The sequence below is a fragment of the Caenorhabditis briggsae genome (genome assembly GCF_000004555.2).
Source record: "Caenorhabditis briggsae complete genome, chrX, whole genome shotgun sequence".
In the NCBI taxonomy this organism is placed as follows: Eukaryota; Metazoa; Nematoda; class Chromadorea; order Rhabditida; family Rhabditidae; genus Caenorhabditis; species Caenorhabditis briggsae.
In genome coordinates, this window is record NC_013491.2 from 97,955 (window position 1) to 120,392 (window position 22,438).

Consider the following 22,438-nt stretch of genomic DNA (forward strand, 5'->3'; position numbering starts at 1 on the left):
TGCTTTTCAAAAACAATCATTTTCTTTTGGGAAGTTCTGACTGTTTATTCTCCTTTCGCCACCCACTCGACTAATTTTCATTTCAGCGTTTAAACAGAACACATACAGCTTATTCTACTCGATTAAATGTGCCTGAGAAAAAGACAAAAAAACCGAAAGAGGAGGAGCATCCCATTCGGCATTGGAGATGTACACATACACACATGCACATATACACTCCCCACGCACATACACACACTCGCATGTTCCGTGCTTCCCACTGTCGCATAAGCTGATTCTCTAAAACCTCTTCGATTCGTACACTATTTATTTGTCATTCGCAGCACACAAACGAAATCGCACCCTATGGCCGTGGACTAGTTCGCTAGTCGCCTTTTTTTCTCTACGCACTCTACCTATCACATTATATTTCTTTTCATTTCTTTTTGCAGTAACTGACCATATGGCCAACGGGTGTCGTGCTAGTTTGTCTGTACTACTCGGGTGGAATTTATCGATTCATTTGATTTTTCCAACTTCTGGGATCAACTGTTTTTGATTGATATATTTGAAATAATGTGTAATTACTGTGGACGGCTTTTTCAGATATTATGTTTGCAACAAATAGTAGACCCTATATTTTATTCTTTCAATAATTTAATATAGAGATTTTACAGTCAAATCATTTTAAACATTTGCAAGCAAACAAATAATATGTAAAGTGGCACTGATCGCTCACTGCTGACTGAGCTATAGTCTTTATAACCTAGTAAGAACAAAGCAGAAAATTCATTAAACGTGAAATTTGTCCACTTATCTACCGTTTTCAAATTGAAGATTATGCCGTCGATGATTACTTAGAAATCCAGTGTCCACGATATTCTTACCTGAATTATATCACTATTAAATAAACGAGCATCATTTTTGGAATATTTTTTGATTTGAACAATGGGAGGGATGTTCCGACTTAGAACATGCGTTGAATTTGCCTTAAAACACAAAAAAACAATTTCACCATATTCGAATCAGCTTTTCAAAAAAATTTAACTTCAATTGTTTACGGCTAAAGACGTTTTTCCAACTTTTTACCTCAGGTTTACCCAGTCTTATTAACAAAACTGGGGCTTATGTCGTTTCCAACATTTCAACCCACACTATCAATCACACTTTTAAGCAATACTGCAAATTTTCGTGTGTGCTGCATGCAATCCAATTTCAAGCTTTTCTCGTGAAATGGATTTCTTCTCGCTCATATATTGGATTGCGGGTAGCAGACAAAATTTTAGGAACAAAATGCTGCTTCTGTCTTCTTCATTTCTCTGAAAACATATTCGTTTTTGGGTTCTATCTCTCTATCTCTTGCTCTCCTCTCTCCTTCTTCTCCATTTTTCTTGGTTTCTTTGTTAGTTGGGTTTTAGGACGGCCAAGCCGTCTCCTGTTTTTGGCCCATTTCTCTGTTTGTTTGCTCATTCAACTCTTTTCAATCTTGTTGCAAAATTTTTTTTTGTATCTGAGTCTGAAAACGGATAACATGGAGCAGCGATAACATAATTTTCCTAATGTTGCAGATTTCAATAGATCGTTCAAGTATTTGATGGAAACTAAAAAGCCTTTGCCAAGTAAAAGTGAGATAATTTTTTTAGATCTTAGCATAATTCCATTCTCTGGGGAGTATTGTTTACAGTGTTTGAAGCATAACAACTATTTGTATCATAAATTCCTACCATTTCTCTTTAGCTTCTCATAATTGAAATTTTCTTAATAGTAGGTTTTTTTGTTTTTCAGTCTAACAAGGGAAGTGTTTTCAGACGGGGGTTGAGAATTTGCTGAAAATTTGTACTAAGGTACTTTCGAGCATGCTGAAAACGGTTTCAACAATATCTCAACCCCGGATCCAATATGAATCGAAATATGGGCTCTCAAAGTGATTTTAGTGCTAAATTTTCACCAAAAACGTGCATTTTTCGAGCTTTAAAACTCGATTTTCGGGATATTCTTGAATGCCAAACTCATTTTTGAACATTTTTTATCATCTGAAATAGTTCTTGAACATTTTCAAAAAAAATTTTTTTTGAAAAATTTTGAAAAAAATCAACATGTGGTCCCCCACACTCTAAAAGTGATTTTTTGAAATTTTTTTTGAAATGTTCTAAACTGTCCCAGTTGTTCCGAATTGATGAAAAAAGCGTTCTCACAAAATTTGAAATCCCAATTTCGTCTTTGAGCTCAAAAAATCTTGAAATAGTTGTTGTTGCCAGAACTTTGACAACCCCTAACTTCTCAAATACTGCTTGAAATTGACTGAAATCTATGGAAATAGGTTTAAAAATTGTCTGTGATCGACTTAGCAATACTAGATTTCAAAAAGAACAAAATTGAGAAATTTCCAGAGGCTAAAAATTTTGTTTTTTTAACTATAGGATAATGTGAAGACCGATCGAAAAGATTATTATGAAATTTATCATCAAGTGTTCAAAAAAACCTTTTTTTGTGAATACCATGTATCTTCATCAAAAAAATGTCATGAAGTGTCTAGAGGGCTCAACTGGAAATCAGAAATTCGTTTCAAAAAAATCAAAAAATTTTTACCCCAGTGGGGTTCGAACCAGCATATTCACTCCTAATGAGTCACCCTCTTACCCCAACACCACAGAACCGACATTTTCCTTTGGCGCGGAGGGCGTAGAGGAGGGAGGGGAAAGTGCGCGCAGAGATCGGGAGAAAATTTTCAGATGAAGATTTTCAGCTTCCTGGTGAATCCGGGGACGAGATTTTTCTGTCATCGTGTAGAGAATGTCTCAAACTATAAGTTCTAAAATTTTGAGCAAATTCTCAACCCCCGTCTGAAAACACTTCCCTTGTAAGCTAATATCTTCGAAATGTTGAAAATTAAACGCTCTCAACCGAAAACCCACACAATCTCAGTTACATCATCTTTTTCCCCTTACTATCAAGTTGAATTCAGTTTCGCCTCAACAGTCGTCGGAAATGAGTTCATCATGCGCCACATCAAGTACGTCAGCAATCAACGAGTCGGATGTGCACTTACCGTACATGGACTCAATGCAAGCTATCAGGAACATGTCTATCTCAGCTACTGATGATTCTACTAATCAAAATGGGACAGTGAAGACAAATGGGTTCCATTTCGGATCTAATTCTAACAATTGGGTTCGCCTTAATGTTGGTGGAAAGGTAAGTTGGAAATGTAGAAAACTTTTAGTTTTACATAAACGCTCTTCATTTCTATTCTTTTCGGCAATTCATGATATTCAATCTTTTTTCAGATTTTTCAAACGACAAGATCAACTTTGTCACGAGAGCCATGCTCATTCCTCTACCGTTTGTGTCAGGATGAGCAGGGTCTCCCAACTGACAAAGATGACACTGGGGCGTACTTGATAGACAGAGATCCCGATTTTTTTGCTCCAATCCTTAACTACCTCCGTCATGGAAAATTGATTTTAAATCCTGGTCTCTCAGAAGAGGGAATTCTTGCTGAGGCAGATTTTTACTGCATCCCGAGCCTCAGTCAGTTAGTGATGGAACGCATTCAAGATCGAGAAAATCTCAAAGACGCGGTATCAAATCACATTTTTTGATGAGACTATGTTTGTAACTTTTCAGGCAAACAAATTTGTCTATCGCGTGCTCCAATGCCACGAGGAAGAGCTTGCTTCAGTGGTTTCTGCTATGACTGATGGTTGGAAAATAGTGCAGGTAAACCAAAAATTTGATAACAAACGGAATGAATACATTAAAAAATATCTAACTTATTTAAACGTTGAATGAATACATCAAATACTCGGAACTAAACTAACCTTTTCAGGTGGTCCCAATCACTTCCAACTATTCTACATACACAGCCGAGCAGCCGCAGGAGTATTTGTGTATAGTAGAGAGAGAGTGCCCTGACAACGGCAGCATGAATGAAGGACAAGATCGTGCTAAACTGCTACAACAGAGAGCCAGACGTAAGTTTTCGAAACAACACAAATTGGATTCATCACCTTTTTCAAAGTGATCCATATAGAGCATTTTTAGAGGGGATTCAGGAATGCATGGTCACATTTTTTTATAGTGGTTTTGGATAATTCACTTTTTTTCAGATAACTAAATGGTGGGATACAATCAAACTTCTTCAATAATCACTTGTTATCTACTCTGTCTGTGCTTTTAAAGGTGTCAATAGATTTTGAGATCACTCTTCATGTCCTGTTTTTTTCAAATAATCAATAACTAAAATACCATAAACACTTTAATAGAACGCCACGGGGACCGTCCACTTTGACCTATACACTAGAGCACTTTTTTTGAAAGATATCAAAAAGTTGTCCACTGATAAAATGTTTATCATGATATCAGCAACATTTTATTAGTTGATTTGGCAATTCGGGTGCAGTTCTATTAGAGTGTTGACCGTTTATGAACGAAGCAAACGTGTTTGTCATTGTTGTCATTATCTGCAGCAAAAAATTTATACAAATTTTGAAGATGATGAAGCTTAAAAACAGATTCTCGAAGTAATTTTCATTTTTCTTGAATTACATCGAGCGTGATTTTTTGCAACGTCAGTAATATCGATTTGATAACACATGCGTTAGATTTGTTTAAAATTTAGTATACCTGAAACTGAAACATATTGGTGTTCATTAACTTTCAGTATAGTCATATTAATATTTAAAATTAAAACTGCAACCATTTGTGTAAAATTTTTTCACTCAATTGTCTCACAATATTCTCATGTCCTGTTCCCCTTTCAAATAATGTATTGTATTTGAAATTCATCTTCAACTATTTCTTTGTTAATTCTTATCTGTGTAGCTTTTGCTGAAAAAAACGTCACAGATGTTTTTACCAGTGTCGCAAATATCAACAAAAAAATCAAATTTGTCAGTTTTACAACCATTATCTCATCTTCATTGCAATTATAAACTTTTATCTTTTAGGTTTCGTCAAAGATTTTCATTGATACATTATGATTTTGAATTGTCAATGTAACTCGTCTGAAGTGTTTTCTCATTTTTGTTTTTTGTCTTGACAAGAATGAACTTTTTGAATGATTTCTTCAATCTCATTTTATCATTCATCTTCTTCAGATAATGAGTCAGTGGTGAATTTTTTCGGCCAGGAGGAACTGAAAAAAAAATGGACTGCGTCCGAATTATCCATCCGAAAATCCCTCTCGAGACACTCCCAAATTGCTTCCAGTTTTTTCCCAGACACAAAAGAGAAAAGGATGCGCAAAAGCGAATCTTATCAGTGACAATAACAACATTTATGTGATTAAGATACATAACAAGTTCAATGGAAAAAGTGATAAATTGTACGTCATTCATTAGGATTCGTTTCTCTAAGGTTTACAAAAAAATGCTTGTTTTGGTATATTGTAAATCATTCACAAAAAATAATCAGTCAGATGAGAGGTTTTTTTTCAGTCGATAGTTCAGTCGATTTTCAGATGATGTAGGTTAAAAAATGACTGTGCAAATTATGAGGTTCTGAAATTTAGGAATGTATCAAGGTGCTATATTTTACTGTGATTCAAATAGATTCAAACCATATCATCTCGGTACCTATGGGAAATATTTTAAAAAATGATCAACCGAAAAAGAGTTTGATATCATCAAAAATCTTTTGTCGATTGATCTTTTTTTTATTTGTTTCACAGGAAGAAAGAAAACATGGCTCAAAGTTGACGGTTGGGGGGGAGGGGGGAGTCATGTTCTGTGTTTACGGTGTATTTTTCAATTTTTTAGAAATCATGTATGGGCGCACTTATTCATTTTCTGAAGGATTTTTTGAACTCTAACGTTAAAAATCAAATAATTAACAAAAAGGATGATGAGCTCCTCAATAGACATTTTTCATAAGTGAGAGCCACGTTTTAGATATTTGATTGTTACATACATTTTAACAAAAAATACTTGATCAATTTGAACTGCTTAGTAATATTCAGTCATTCATAAGCCCTTGTCAGAGGGAAGCGAATTTCATTTTTTTTCCAAATGTTTTAAAAGTGTAGAATAACAAATGCTAGTTACGATTCTAAGTACAATTGCGATTCATTGACCCACATTATTAATTCTGTTCTGGAATGTTCGGTAGAATGTGTTTGGATTTGTTGTATTTTACATATACATCGTCTTTCTGCGACTTATCGTTTATTCAATAGACCTGATCCTGACTGCAAACCGGAACAGATATCCTCGTATGTTTAACAAAATCCTCTGCCTTTCATTCAACGTACAAGAGATCTTGCAATCGGATAAAGTGAAACTGGACATCTTCTGGTCCACTCTCTTTCTTTCCTCACAAGCCCTCTTTGATTGAAATAAAGACTATGGGTAACTTGAGAGACCATAGTCGTCGCGGAATGAGTGGGCGACGGGAGTAGGCGATCCGGAGAAAACGTATACATCTGAATGTGACCTCTTTTCTATCGAGAACAGGGTAAAACAAGAAAAGAGTGGGAAGAGAAAAAAGAGAAAGAGAAACCTAGTTAGGAGAACGTGCTGCTATCTTATTAACCACAAATTCCAAATCGTCGGGGGCAAGAACCGTTTATTTCATTTGCGCTTTTCCAGTGGCTTGTCAATTGACTATTTTAAATTTTAGGCACAGTGCAGAATGATTGTCTATAGTATACTTCTTCTCGCCTTACTCAGTAATCCTGTCAATGCAAAAAGCGTACCAAAAAAAGGTAGAGTTTGTTGCAAGTTTTGTTGCTTTCCAATTTGTCAAAGATATTCTAAATTTCATTAGTAAAGATTCAGATGTATGTGACGAAAATAAGACACACTTTTTTGTGATTGACAATGCTGGCCTGCAATCTTCGGATCCGATTGTTTACAAAGGAACATCAGAGGAAGAATGCTTGAAGACATGCACACAAAACAGAGTAAAACTCTTTTCTCTTTGTTTCGTCATGATAATGTTTTTATTTTAGGACACATTCAACCGTCCAATTCAGTGTAGCTCATTCACTTATGACCATGCTAGTTTGTCATGCACAATTCATTCTGAGAAGTCGTTACCTGTTGGATCTGCTCAAATTGAAACTGCTGTTGGAAAAAGATACTTTGAGAAAACCTGCATCTCTTGTGAGTTTTGTGAATGCGCTTAGTGAACCAAAAACATTATTTTTTTTTGATGTACAAATAGTTTTCATAAATACTTTTTCTTAGTACCTAGAATACGCAAGATAAGTACACCATCTCTGTGAAAACGTTTTACTTCTATTTACTCTTTCCATCAGACGATCAAGTCTTTGTGCATTGCAGTTATCACTTCATAAAAGTTTAAGATAGCCTTCCTGAACAATGCGGACTGTCTCAATTCATCCGAGTAGATCAAAGTGTATTGGTTGGATACGCAGTCAACATGACTCTCACTGACAGCATCGAATCTTGTGTTGCTCAGTGTGTTCAAGAAACTGATTGCAAAGTAAGACAGTTTGACAAAGAAATATTTTGACAAATTCCTTTTTTTTTCAGTCGGCCATGTATTTCTACGAAGATGGAGAATGCATCACAAACAAGGAATCAGCTTTGACAAAACCAGCTGGCTTTACGAAGGAGGAAAACGACAAAGTTATATATTTCCAAAATGGGTGTGATTTAAACGCTGTAAAAAGTGCGTAATATTTATAAACCACTATTGTTTTGTGTTAAAAAGTGCGGATTTTAGAACCAATCATCACCTCTGAATCTGCTGAAGTTGCAGCTGACGAAACAGTTGAAGAAGAAATCAAACCAGTTGTGAATATCCAAATCTCAGAAACCACTCCAAAACCAGATGGCCAACTAGATAAAGTTGTTGATGAGGTGGAAAATGTCGAAAAAGAAACCCCATCCAACAAGTCAGAAGAAGATGGAGAACAGAAAGACATTACTGAGGAAAAAGGAAGTGAACAAAACTCCGAAACCGCTGAAGATGGAGAATATGGTAGTCAAAATATATTACATTTCCTCTTTCTATTCTCAAACAGAATTTAGTATAATGATCACGACTCAGCTTTAGAATTTTTTCTGTTATGCTCTGAGTGTTTGCCAAGATTAAAAGATATTTCAGAAGAGGATGGAGATGATGTGACTGAAGAAACCGCTGTGGAGGAAGTCCCAACCACCTTTTCAACAACTGTGCCAACTACCACCACTGAAGCAATTGTCGAAGAGACCGAGGCTCCAACACCAAATCGTATCAAAAACTTGATTCAAAAGAAAATCAAGAAACATCCAAAGAACTTTGGTTCAAAAACCTACGAAATTCTGAAGAAGCAGAACACCGTGAAGAAACCAAAGATCAACTTCCCAGAAAATGAAGATAGTTTGGAGCTCACTGATGACTCGCGGAAATCGGAAGAGCAACAAGAACCAGAAGAGGTGAGAAGATGTTTATGTGATGTTATGACTTATTAAATTTTGGGAAACTAAACTTCCAAACCATATCATTAAATTATTAAATTATGTATTCTTCAGACTTACTTCTCGGAATGGTCTGATTGGACTCCATGCACCAAGAGCAACGAAAGACAAGTTCGTAGAAGACGGTGCCTGAATCTTAGAAAATGCCTTGGAGCTCTTATGCAAGTCCAAAACTGTCCAGAAGTCATTCCAACAACTAGTAAGTTCAAAATTGTCGTTTAATTGAAAAATATAACTTTCTTTCAGCTCCACAAAACAATGAAATGATTCGATCAATTGTCTCCGCAGATGGAGATGAGTATGATGAGCCGATTGCTGTGGATAACATTTCCGTTGATCCAGTTCCATCCAGAACTCTCCCAGTGTTGAATGAACAACTTTGGGGACCATGGCAAGGAACTTGTCAGGTTAAAATTATTCTTGATTTTTCGATTATCAAACCAATGTTTTCAGCAATTCGCCTCTTCCCAACCATGCAACAACGGTAGCATGATTGGATTTGAATCTCGTGAATGCATTGCTAAGGATCCAGCACAATGTGAAGGACCATTTTTCAGATACTGTACTCTCACTTGTTAATAATTTCAAACAATTGATCAATGACTCTTTCTGTCCAACGTGTATTCCGTTATCCAAATTAATTAATGTTTTCACTTTTTGTGGAGCTTTCATTCAATTGATTGCTAATAAATATTCACTGATTCTAACGCATGTTCTTTGAAAATCTTTTACAAGAGAATTTATGACGTAAAAATTTGATTACTTTTAATCAAAATGTTTGAACGCGACAAGCAGCTAGAAGATTTTTCAGAAGTTGACCAATGTTTGAAAATTTGACTGCACGAGTAAAACAATTCAAAGGTCAGTCAAAGCAAGAATTTTCACAAAATAAAACAATTTGATATAATTCCGGAAAGTGCTAATGTGAAGTGAGAGAATCTGTTATCTGAAGAACAATAAAGCGTTGAAATACAGTAGTGGAAAATATTTTAACATGAAAGGCGACGGCACAATTAATGAAATCAATGATTTTATAAATATTGAAATTAAAAATTTTATTTCAAATATTGGTCTCTATTTGAAAACGTTTTGCTACAAATTTGGATTTTTCAATTTCATATAAAGTATGTAAGGTGATCGAGAAGACAAATTGACTTCCCATAGTTTTCTATCGGTTTTTTGCAGCCTGAAAATCCATCACTGACATTTTTGTTGGGGCATAGTTATCAAAAAAAAAAATACCTGCCTCGTGAAACACATTTTTTCGTTTACGTCAGGCGGCATTCACGTCGAAAAACTGACAAACATATTTTGCCTTCAACGTGTTTCATTCATGTCTGAGCTTTCTTCTGTTTTGCGCACTTACATTTCACCCACCAACTATAATTTGTCAATGCTTCATTTCAAATAGTAATTGTCTGAAAATCACAACAGATTCTCCTAAACGTTATTGTATGTGCTTTGTTTCATAGTTCTCAATGCTCTCACAAAACACAGACCAAAGTTACCGCATGACGGACTTTTATCCTCCTCAATCAAATCAAACATCATTCAGCACATTGACCGGGGTGTAAAACGAAAAAAAAACAGGAGAGGCCTCCTATTGTATACGTGCACACTCTTTTCGCAGTATCGGCCCTCATCTTCTCTCTTGCCCTGTGGCCCTGCTGTTTGTTTGTCCATAGGGGCACCACTGAACACAACAGTACTCTCTAGTCATCTGCGTGTCTATTTCCCATGCAGCGTCTTGCGTTCTCTCGCTCTTACTCTTCCAACTGCATCACACAAGATAAACGGGAGAAGGGAAAATGAGAAGAAGAGAAGGCGAGTAGAAGAGTGGAAGGGCACTCTCTTCATCCTCGTCTCCGTACTAATCAGAGACGAGAACGGTGTTCTGGTTGTGACTTGTTGTTAACTCTTCTTTTCCGTTTGGGTTAGCCCCTTGTGTCTTTGTCTCTCTTTGCTACCTCTATTTTCTTATTGATCGCACTTCTATATTTCTGTCTCTTTGTAGTAATCCTGTTCTTGTTATTTTTGTGTTCGTCAAGCTGTTACACGTTATTTTCTAAATTTTATTTTTTGTAGGTTCCTGTTAAAGAAATCGATTCTGAAAGTCACATTAGCATCTCCGTCTTATTTCGAACACCTAAACGTCATTATCCCGATGTTCCTGCAAAATTCAAAACTTTTCAGCGCCTCTCATGATGAAAGATAAACCACCACCATCTATCTCTGGTAGCACACGAAGCAGCCACGATGGATCACAGACAGATCAGCTTTGTGAGACAACGATGGTGAGGAAAAACTAGTTTCAAACAAAGAATGAGTGCGCGTCTGGCGATATTCCCAAAAAGTGTAGATGTACTAAGAGAATTAATCGAATCAGAATCACATTCGAAAAGGCAGCCGATTTTGCTATGTATATATAAGCCGCGAAAAATTGTCTTAAACTTTGCTATTTGTTTCTATTTCTGTTGATTGCGTTCACTTTCTTCTCATTCTCTAGTGATTAAAAACTGGCATGTTTTTTTTAAACATAAGAAAATTAATTAGAAATATAAAAAATCACAAATAAAGTCCAGAAATGATTCTTCCTATCCGAATTCAATAGTTCGCTACCTTTTTTAAAGTTCTTGATCGTACTTTTTTCGGCAACATTTGATACACAGAACGAAGCGTCCAGAAATGCCGTAAACAAGAAATTCTTATCGATTCCACATTTTCATCTTCATATTTTTCAGAAACTCAGTCTTCAATCAACAACTACAGTATCAAAACACAATTTGATGAAAGCACAAGAACTGATAACACAAACCATCCAAGCGGGATGTCCGAAAAGATCGCCGAGTGATTTCACATTTTTAACTAGTCTTGGCGAGGGTGCTTACAGTCAAGTAAGTTTTTCGGGACTTGACAGAAGAGTTGGCATACGGTATTTCCGGGAGTATTTTGAGTATAAAATTTGAATTCGGTCAAAAATAGTCGACTTTTTATTGTAATGAAAATTCTGCTGATTGAGGCTTTCTGTGCCTCAGGGCGGTTTTGCTACGAAAAAACCCGGGGTTGCACTAATAGGCTACTAATTTGCTTTGTAAGAAATGATTTGATATTTTGTCAAATTTTACTGAAGAAATGTGGGCCAACTCAAAACTTCCAAAAAATATTTGAAAATAAATCACTGCTTTAAAAAAATACAATTTGCCTGACCAAAGCCATTTGACGGAAAACGATACTAATGATTTTTAGGTATTCCGATGCAAAGAAAATGAGACTGATGCTGCTTTTGCCATCAAAGTTCTTCAAAAAGATCATCTCTTGCGACACGACAAAATGGACGCTATCATTCGTGAAAAAAACATTCTTCTTTATTTGACACAAACATGCGGAGGTCATCCGTTCATTACTCAACTCTACACGTTCTTTCACGACTCGGCGCGCATTTGTAAGTTTTGCTAGTCGTTATCACGTAATATTTGTGCAAATTCAGACTTTGTGATGAACCTTGTGGAAGCTGGAGACTTGAGCGAGTCACTGAGTCACTTCGGCTCATTCGATTCTGCAACTACTAAATTTTTTGCTTCGGAAATTTTAGTTGGACTCCAATTTTTGCACGACCACAACATCATACATCGTGACTTAAAGCCTGAAAATGTCCTCATTCAGCAGAACGGACACATCTCCTTAGGCGATTTTGGCTGCGCTCAAGCCTTCGGAGAACTTGTTTTGTCGCAAACTGGCTTTTCAGATGATGATCAAGCCAGTTCAAAACTTTCGGACTCCCCATTTTCCACAGCCAAAGATGATTATTACAGAGAACAAGGTTTGTGCAAAAAATCATTCGACCTATGATCCTTTCACTTGCAGAAGAAGGTTCTGAACGACGTACTACATTTGTTGGAACTGCTCTTTATGTCAGCCCCGAAATGCTGTCGGATGGAGATGTTGGACCTCAGTATGTTTTAAAATGCTATTTTAGTTAACATTATTCAATTTTCAGAACCGACATCTGGGGACTAGGTTGTATCATCTATCAGTGCCTGTCAGGACAGCCACCGTTCCGTGCAGTAAACCAATACCACCTCATGAAAAAAATCAAAAATGCCGAATTGATGTTCCCTGAAGGTTTTCCAAAAGATTTGCAAAAGCTGGTTGCTAGCATTTTGGTGCGAATAGGCTTCATGTGCAAATCGATCGCATTTTTAAATTTCAGTTAGTTGACCCTAATAATCGCATCACTCGTGAAAAACTGATGGATCATCAATTCTTCCATGATGTCGATTGGGAAAACCTTCTCACGGCAACGCCACCTGTACTTCATGCTTACTGTCCTGCCACGTTTGGAGATCAAGAATATTACTCCACTGTCGATGGAATCGAACCAGTTTTTGATGATCGTGTCGCGCCGCGTAATTTGAATTTCGAAAATCAGAGTACTTCGCAACCTTCAACGTTAGTTCCACATTCTTTTTCAGAAAAAAATTTAAATTTCAGACCATCTAACGCCGAAGCGAAAAATCCATTAGTCCCAGAAACATCTGGGTGAAAAATTTTTTTCACAACTTTTATCAATCAGTTTCTTTTCAGAAAACAGAATTTGAAAGCCGACGCACGAGCCGAATTAGCAGAGAAAAGGAAGCTTCATAATGAAAACGAGTGGCGTGTTTACACTCCTCAGAATCTGATTTTGAAATACGGATATTTGAACAAAAAGCGTGGATTATTCGCTAGGCGACGCATGTTTCTACTGACTGAAGGACCTCATCTTCTCTACATTGATGAGGGAATCAAAACTATTAAAGGAGAAATCCCATGGACACCATGCATGCAGGTCGAGTACAAGAACCCGGGAACTTTTTTCATTCATACGGTATTCACAGATTTTCAGAAGGCATGTTATCAAACATTTTTTTACAGCCGAATCGCGTCTATTACTTGTTTGACCCAGAGAAAACTGCGGCCGAATGGTGCAAGGCAATTGAAGCTGTTCGTAAGCAGTATGCCACAGTCATTGAAGATATTTTCACTGTAGCCATGCGAGACGGAACTTTTGGTGACATCTACGGAAAGAAGAAAACTAGAAAGGTTTGTGAACTGTTATTTTATAGGAATAATTTTAAAAACTGAAGCATTTTAAAAACACCATACTGTAAAACCTGTATTAGAAGGGCCCTTTCAATAGAAGGACCCGTCTAATAATTCCCTTAAATAGAAGGACGAAGGGCCCTCGGAGATGGGCCTAGAAAAATAGAATGGCCCCCGTAACAGAAGGGCCCTCTGTGAAAAAGGACCCGATTCAAAATATGTTTTGAAATCAGAAAACTTTCGTACTTTTCAGTGGAAAATATTACAGGAACTCCACAATTTAGTAAAAATTGTTAAAACTCTATTCTCTTTTCGATGAAAATCTTGCTAAATTTTGGTGAACTTGACAGATTTTCATGAATTTTGAACGAAACTTCGTCGAATTTTTTGATGCAAAATTTTGAAAAAAAAAACTGGCCGGAAAAATAGAAGGGCCCCCTCTAATTGAATAGCCCCTGTAATAGAAGAGCCCTTCGGAGGTACTTTGAAACAATAGAAAAGCCGGCCTTTCTAATACAGGTTTTACGGTATCTTTATACGGAGTGGGTCAATAGGCAAAAAATAATTTTTAGGGGATTTAAAACTAGTCAAGCATTTTAATAGTCAAGCATTCTTTCAAGAAGGTTTTTTCTTGGTTGCAAAGACCAGAATATATACCAAAACGTTGAAAAATGCTGAACCTGTGTGTTTTCTTTTCAGCTGATCATTTTACAGGAGATGGTACGAGAACAAAAAGCTCTGGTACGAAAGCAAGAACAAAAGGAGAAAGAAGCACTGAAAGCAGAGAAGAAAGCTGCAAAAAAGAAAACGAAACAAACGGAAAAGTAGACTTATCGGGTGGCTCGTTTATATCTTAAAGTAACAATTCGTCTCAGATTTTTCCCTATATAACTTCAGTAGTAGTTTTCTAAAAACATTTAAATACCTTTGAGAATTTTTGTGTCTAGTTTCTCTTAGTCTTCATGCCTGCTAAACATTTTTCAACCATTTTGTTCAACGTTCAATTTTTTTGAAAAATTATTCACACCTTCATATACTTCTCAGAAATTCCTATCACATGTGCTCTTGTAATTGTGGAATGATCGTTTCATAGATTTTGCATGTGTCTTTTCTTTCAAATCCATTTCGTTCCACAAAATCAAAGGATGATATCTGACATTGTTACTGAGTGTTGATATTCAATAAATCAGTTTTCTGTGTTCGTTCTCGTTTTTGCTAAAACCACGGTTTGGTTAGATAGGATGTTTCAGAACAAAATATCTCCAGAAGATGGTTTTTTCCGGATTGAAAAGTTAGTAATAGGATCGTGACCAAGTCGAAGATCAGCAATTTTGAGATTATGAGAATAACTGCAGTAACTTCAACCTCGGACATCTCCAAGAAATGTGTTAGCCTAGTATTACTGGTTTCAATGAGCATGTTAACGGACGAAATCATATTTAGCATTTTCGAACTTTATCCCAAATTCTAAGAACTTTAAAAAAATATGATTATGAATGCCGATGTATAGTGACCAATTAAGATAATTGACAATAAAGGGTGGCAAGAGACAAACTCATGAAACGAAAACTCTTTTGAAGGAGTGGTACAGGATTCTCAAAAGTAGTCGTTAAATTAGCAATATAAAATTAGTATGACTTGAAGCCACTTAAATGATTGAATTGAACATCCGGATAGAATGAGGTTGGTCCGCTTATCTGAAATTCTGTGATATAAACTTTGAAATTCACGAAATTTGTTTACCTGACTGACTGATGGGCTTTCGATGGTGCTCTCTGCGAGATGCTGCTTATGAATCTTGTCTTTGTGCCTGTTCATAAGCCAGACGGTTACCAATGCTAAAACGGCAAATACAATTGTTATGAGAACCATAACCAGAAGTGCTATCGCCCAGCCAAACGAAGTGCTCCGTCTGAAAATTTTTTGAGGAATCAGTTTTAAAAATTTTTTGTGCTGTTGAAGTGAGTATATTGTAGAAAATGTTAATTTAGTTTTTTTTTCAAAATAAGATGATCATCGTCCTGATTGAGATATTACAATTGTCATTGCTCGGGATTCAAAATTTCTTGTGTTCCGAAACTGCCATTTTTTCACAATTTTATATCAAGCTATATAATATGTCCCTTCTATTCAGGAATAAAAACTTACGCAGCTAAATCGGAAATAGTGCAACAACCATGCCCGCAACACCCGAGCTCGCAAAGGTATGGAATAGCTGTGTCGACGCTGTTATATCGGTAGAAGCAAATTGTTTGACCTGTTTCGGAAACTTCTTGACGAATAAATCCTCCTAGACTGTGTCGGATCAAATTTTGAGCAGCTGAGGCAACATTAACGCTGAGAAAGTAATGGGAGTTTGGTCACAATTCGTTTTTTTTATATTCTCAACGAACGATAAAACTCACGTAGTTGTGGTTGTTGTAGACGCTAGATACGCTTGCTCTTGTTCGCTGATTGGAAAAATTTCCCAACGCGTCATTTCGCTCAACTCTGAAAAAACTAAAACAATTTTCCAAAAATATTGAAAGGTTTTTCATGAATACAATATAATGAACGAAGAGCTGTATATTCGAACAATAAAATAATATAGTAGCTTGTGTTTCAACAATGTTCGTCGCAAGCACTCGACTGCTTTCGTTCATAATTGACTTTTGAGAAATTAGCTCACAACCTCTTGTAAAGACCAGTCTGAATTAGAAGAGTGCGCGGTCGCCCGCATTCCCCTTTTCAACCCGTGTTTTGCTGTGTTTCTTTGTTTCATGTTTATTGGCAAATATAACGGATCTAGTTGACCTCGGGATTTCAAAAATTCGGATACTAAAAGCGTTTTGAATGGCCACAGGGAATTTTTTTGCTTCATTCCTAAGTCATATTGAGCTGGGGATTCAAAGTAGAAACAGACCTTTGTTGGTACATATATCTTATGACAATAATTTTTCTCAGCGAATGATAGATTAACTTTCTCATAATATTTTGATTTCAAGATTTGGAAAACGTCATTTAAAGCTTCTCTCTGTTATACATTCTGTAAGTGAGAAAAAACTATTAAAACATTTTTTTGACAAGATAGAACTTTTTAGAAGGTATTCAGAACCTATTTCTTTTAATTTGAAATAAGTTGAGAAAGAAAAACAGGTTACGGGGAAAGCCTAACTTGAACGAAATGAAGGGAAATTTTAAAAAACCCGAGAAATTTAGTTCCAACAGTAAACTACAAAAACAAACCGCCCTCTAACGGTTTTCGAGCAAAAACAATATGGATTTTTTAGGGCTTCACTGTTGGTATCATTTCGGACGGTGATTTTTCGGTCCGGGAAAAACGTCAGTAAAAACATTGACAAATTGAAGTTTCGAAAAATAAAAAGGTTCACTACTTATTGCACCTAATATCAGTGTGAGAGCTCCACACTGTGAGCTGTATCGATACAGTTCGGAGAAAAATAAACATTCTTTCCAAACATTTGAGAATCTTAGCGATGGAGCTACCCGGTGGTCATTAGCTAATAAGAAAATTGACAGATTGGTCATGAAGGGATAGTTCGCGCTCGTTTCCTATTTGTTTCGTTATCGAAATAAATATTTTGAAATCCGAAAAAAGGAAGGGGAAAAAACGGCAGAACGAAAAACATGTAAAGAACGATTAGAGTGATTTTCGATTCGTGAGGGGGGAGAATAGACAAGCCCAGTTAATACGTTCAAGTATATGATTCAGTCAAGTACTTGCAGTCAAACTCAGAAAAAACAACGTTTTGTTTTTTCAACCACCGCACAGAATTCATATGAAACAGGTCCCGGCTGTTCAAACAAATAAAACGATTAGAGGTATACGAATTATTTTGAAAAGTACATTTTTTAGTGATGTCAAAAAAAAAAACGAAAAACATATCCACCTTTTGATACCCAAAGCAAAATACAATTCAGTTGAAGATTTAGAGCTTTTGTACAAAGCACAGTATATGAAACAACGTTCATGTGTCAGAATTCTCAACAAAAATGATAAACCAGTGCTCCCAGTTCGAAAAAAGTCAAAGGATGAGTTTGCTTGCACACCGTGACCTTAGTTTTGTATTTTTTGTTTTTGTTTAAGATTTACACCAAGTCCTTAAGTAAAAACGATAGAGAACGAGGTGAATAGTTTACCGAGTGAACAACCGATTGAGATGACCAGTGTATCCTCTTCCTATTATTTTGAAAACATCCTTTATTTGTTCCGGTGCGCTTTTACAAAAGGATGCATTTGGGTAGCCAAACAAACGCACACACAAGTAGAGAATAGTTATATATTTTTTGAAACTCAATTTTGCTCAATGACATCTGCACAAAACGAACTTGGGTAATGTGTGAAATAGGGGAAAAACAAATTAACTCGAAGTTTCGTAATACTGTCACAATATGTACATTATATCTAAACAGAAAATTGATTTTTCAGTGTCTGCAATCTCGTTTTTCATTTCCGAATCCCAATTCCAAGTTGATGGACCCAAGATTGAAAACAGGAATTTTGTACAAATCCGTGGTCACATATTTCTGTGGGATGTTCCAGAATAGCCTTTTTTGACATTTCTGAAAGTACATTGCAAATTGTAATTAATGAACAAAACACGCTCACCACCTCTTCATCGTTACAATCGTGATAAATTTTTAGTGCTGGCTCAATTGTTCCTTTCTCGAAAGTTCCACCTGTCACGTGAAATTTACCTTCTTCATCAGTTCTCTTCTCATCCAAAAGGTCGTCTCGGTCATCACCTATAAATTGACTTGTAAGAAAATAATAAAATATTTTTTGAAATTCTTTTTGTGATATACAGGGTGGCTTATAATTATTGACACCCCGATTGAAGCCTTCATAACGCTTCTAAAACTCGATGAAAAACTTCAAAGTTTTGGATTAAAAAATTTCAAACGAACAAAATTTATATTAATGCAACCTTTTTTGAATTCACTTCTTTTCACTCCGACGACGGCCGTCAGAAGCTTCGGAAAGGATACTACGGCGGCACGGTGGTAGTTTTAGCCTATTGGTGCCCATATCTTTCGAAGGGGGGCCATCGGAAATTCGAAGTTTTGTATTTTCATGAAGAAACTGTCTGGGTCCAATACCCTGAGACTGAATAATTTATTATGTTTAAGTCTGCGGAGAAAGCGATCTACTCTTATGTCTAGTTCAACTCCAGAAATTTGAGTTTACCCCATGGGGTGTCATTGGCACCGCAAACCGTGGCTGAAGCTTGCCGGAACGCCCAATATTAAATTTTCGAGTAGAATTCAGGCTAAGGCAGCATCTTGATCAGTTAGATAGGATCGATAATTGATTTTGGTTCGGAATTCGAGGAAAACAAGGGATTTTTCGCAATTTCCAGTGCTCCCATCAAAGATCCTTGCCGAATCGGGATGCAAAGTTCTATATGGGTTTTTCACTTGATGACAGACATATATTTTACATTTGAGTATAAATTCATAATTCAGGCCGATTTCGTCAGCTTTGACTATAAAAATTATCACTCGAAGGTGGTATCCTCATGCGAGTGTTAGGCGCGTGCCGCTTAGACAGTTCCGGTGCTTTTGGAGTCACAAATCTTTGTTCTATCTTTTCCAAACAGTAAATTTAGTAATTTTAAAAGCGCTTAAAGTCTTTTCTTTTTTGAAAATCATTTTCATCAAGCGTCGAGCCATTTTGAAGTCAGCAGTGAGCTTTCTGTAACTCTAGTCTGAATTTCAGCAAATCCTCTTTTTCCCGGCTAGAACGGTCATAACTGATGTCACAGATACTCGAAAATCTGTGATTAGATAACCCACGTCTGTGTAAATGAGAAAAAATTAACATGATGTCCAGACGGACTGGTTCTGTAACATCACTCAGGAGGTTACCTTTAATTGAACCGTTGATGACGAAAATAGGGGTTGGAAAATGAGCCGTCATTTCTTTCAGACACAAATGAAAAATGTTATGAAATTTGGCAGAAATATGGACACTAAGTGGAGGAACGAGAAAAGTATAAAACAATCTGAATTAGTGCGTTTGGTGTGCCCCATACCTAGCTCGCATGTTTGGTGTCAATAATTAAAAGCCACCCTGTAATGTACATAAATATATATTGAAATCAATCGGAACACTTTAAACATTGTTAGCAACTTCTAACACTAATTGACAAGGAGATATCTTTACATTTCTAATTTTGTATAATTTATTTAAACTATTGAAACTGTTTACCACATTATATGGGCATGAAAATGGTAAATTTGGTTAATTTTCAAGGACGCTGTATAAAATTGGAATAGGTGCAAAAGTCATTTGTTTTCAGAAGTTTCAAAAAATTCAGGATGGCATACACTTCATACTTTGAAGCACTGGAAGAATGTCAGCTAAGTTCTTTGGAGTATCGCAGGCTCTATAATGAATTGGGCTTCACGTATAAAATTATTGTTTCCAAAGAAATTATCATGGAGGTTCGAATTTTCGAGAAATTTAATCATGCTGGATCGTTGCGACGTCACAAATACTATCTCAAATCACTCATCAAGAACTCAACAAAAATATCTTCTCAATTTCTCTCTAATAGAGTAATCAGATGTTGGAATTCTTTACCCGCCGAAGTGTTTCCGGTGAAGCCCTCGTCAGCGGCTTTCAAAAATCGACTATTATCCTGTGATCTAAAACATTTTTTTGTCTTAAATTCAACTAATTATTAACTCAGTTTTTTCTAAAGTAACAGTTTCTATGTTTGTACATCGAGCTGATCAACGTTCACTTTGATATTGTTTACAAACACTTAAAAATTTAATGTGGACAAAAATCAACTTTGATTTTAATTAAACTGTTTGAAACAAAGGAGATACTTTTAAAAACAGTACTCAATCTTTGAGGTAATAATAATCGCATAATTTATTTTTCTAATTTGCACACTTACGACATGGATTATTATGAACATATTCACAAGTTTTCAGGTTTTCAGGTTTTTTCTTGAGGTACAAATAGACAACATCAAACAAAAAAAGAAAATACAAAAAACTCAACTTCAATTTTCCCGAAAAAAATTTCTTTAACTTTAAACAACTTTAAATTTTTGTTCAGATCCCACACCAACGAAAAAATATTTACATGATAAGCAAGTGGAACTTACCATGATCTTTGTCGATTAATTTCACAGGTACGTTCACAAGAGGATTGTCTCCACAAAATAATCTTCCTGACACGGACACTGCTTGAATAGGTAGTTCATTCACAGTTTCCATTGCGCGAGATAAAGCAGTCGAGTAGAAAACAGAAAGAAGTAAGCGCGTTACTTGAAAATGTTTCATTTCTAGTCGATTCTGTAATATTAAAGCTTAACAACGACTGGTAGCTTAATAAAAACAAAGAAATTGTGCACTACGAAAAAAAAATTCAAAGAGTAAGAACTCCAGCAAGAACTGCAATACACCTTTCGAAAGCAATTTTGGGAGTATCAAATTCATATGCTGTCACTTTTAAAACCCTGTTGTTTCTATATTGTCAAGCAGAAACACGAGAATTTTCAATGATAAGGACCTGGTAGAACATTGATATTTGTGCGAGTGTCAAAGACAAAGTAGATCACAGGAGCATATCGGCGACGTCATATGACTCCTTTTACGTCAGTTTTCAATCAAACAGTAAAGTTTAGTGTGATACTGTGAAAATTAAGAATATGAACTGATCGTGTTTCACTCGAACTGCGAAATTCATTTTCAACAGCAATTTGTTGCTATTCAAATTAGACAGTTATTTCCAATCAGTTGTCTATGACACAACTATTTATTGTTCAATTTCAGATGCCTTCAAATTTTTTTCCGTGTAGCGTATTTCAGCGGTTTTTCACAGGTCATTATGACATATGTGAGCCATGAGGGAAAAAAGGAAAAAACACAAAAACGATTTCAAAGCAATATTTTTTAAAATTTGGTACATGATAATGGATTCATTGGAACTAAATATTATTGATTACTGCAAATAACATGTTCGAATTTGTGTTTTACAATTTTACAGAAATTTTTTTTATTTCTCAGTGAGTTAATTCATTCTTTGATGGCGCCTTGTCATTTCATTTGAAAATAAACACAAAATCTCGCATCGCTTTAGTTGTCGTAGTTTGGGATGTTCTTATGACAAAAATGAATTTTACGCCTATGTTATAGAAAACTGACCGCATTCCATTTGACAGTTCAATAGAGATAATGCAAATTGAGTCGAAAATTTCTGATAACCTTCACAAGATGTTATGCATGAGAACCATTTTGCAAAATGGTTTCAAGGTTCAGGGAACACTTCAGTAATACCTGTTTTCAATCAACTGGAACTCCATTTCATTATTATGTTACAAATGGTTCCTGTTTGAAACCAGAAAACAGACATCTTCATGTCTTCAAGAACACCATTAGAAAAATTCAATGGGTTGTTTCAATGCAGTTTCGATTAGAACTCTATCCCTTTCATGCGGATGTCGATGTAAATTTAGTTTACTACTTTTAAAATGCTTTCGAAAGTATTTTGAACAATTAGAGGTAAGAAACTATTGAAATTTCACCAACGATCAATTTTCAAAAAGTGATTAATGAGGTTTTTTTTTGTTTTTTAATGTGCACTAATAAGTTAAAAACTTTTTTTTTGTTTGGATTTCATTCATTCAATATTTTTTCATGACCTTCTTACATTACTTTTTCTCTCGGTTAGAAAATAATGTGTGAGAGTAAGGATAGCTTTGATTGCAGTTCAAATAAAAAACAATTTTCTTCGTTTTCTTCACACTTTAAAAAATCTCGTATTGCTTGTCTCTTATGAAATCGAAATGTCTTGATGACAGCAACAACAGCTGCATCGGGCAAAAGCAGTCGAAAGAAAACGCATTCCTCGTCGTTTTCTTTCTTCTTCATTTTCTTCTTCTCCTTCTTCTTTTTCGTTTTTCACAATTCTTAGTTTTCGCCCCGTTCATTTC

The 22,438-nt window shown here is 35.8% G+C and overlaps 4 protein-coding genes across 4 annotated transcripts; 2 read left to right on the plus strand and 2 right to left on the minus strand.

Moving 5' to 3' along the window:
* Positions 1-2,967: 2,967 nt before the first annotated feature.
* Positions 2,968-8,984, plus strand: Cbr-tag-303 (the record flags this gene model as incomplete). Its single annotated transcript, XM_045238664.1, has 13 exons — positions 2,968-3,174; positions 3,267-3,560; positions 3,607-3,699; positions 3,809-3,953; positions 6,756-6,880; positions 6,929-7,082; positions 7,286-7,425; positions 7,476-7,614; positions 7,669-7,926; positions 8,053-8,363; positions 8,460-8,604; positions 8,652-8,812; positions 8,859-8,984. The coding sequence occupies 13 exons, from the start codon at positions 2,968-2,970 to the stop codon at positions 8,982-8,984; spliced, it is 2,298 nt and encodes a 765-aa protein (XP_045093645.1).
* A 1,625-nt stretch (positions 8,985-10,609) lies between these two features.
* Cbr-pdk-1 lies at positions 10,610-14,315 on the plus strand (the record flags this gene model as incomplete). Its single annotated transcript, XM_045238665.1, has 10 exons — positions 10,610-10,699; positions 11,147-11,299; positions 11,652-11,847; positions 11,893-12,225; positions 12,270-12,357; positions 12,403-12,568; positions 12,616-12,944; positions 12,990-13,272; positions 13,320-13,487; positions 14,187-14,315. The coding sequence occupies 10 exons, from the start codon at positions 10,610-10,612 to the stop codon at positions 14,313-14,315; spliced, it is 1,935 nt and encodes a 644-aa protein (XP_045093646.1).
* An 800-nt stretch (positions 14,316-15,115) lies between these two features.
* CBG08060 lies at positions 15,116-15,966 on the minus strand (the record flags this gene model as incomplete). Its single annotated transcript, XM_002643152.2, has 4 exons — positions 15,116-15,184; positions 15,231-15,399; positions 15,636-15,824; positions 15,893-15,966. 4 exons carry the CDS (start codon positions 15,964-15,966, stop codon positions 15,116-15,118), a joined length of 501 nt encoding a protein of 166 aa, XP_002643198.2.
* A 1,946-nt stretch (positions 15,967-17,912) lies between these two features.
* Positions 17,913-20,720, minus strand: Cbr-ttr-37 (the record flags this gene model as incomplete). Its single annotated transcript, XM_002643153.2, has 3 exons — positions 17,913-18,050; positions 18,097-18,233; positions 20,609-20,720. 3 exons carry the CDS (start codon positions 20,718-20,720, stop codon positions 17,913-17,915), a joined length of 387 nt encoding a protein of 128 aa, XP_002643199.2.
* Between the last annotated feature and the right edge of the window lie 1,718 nt (positions 20,721-22,438).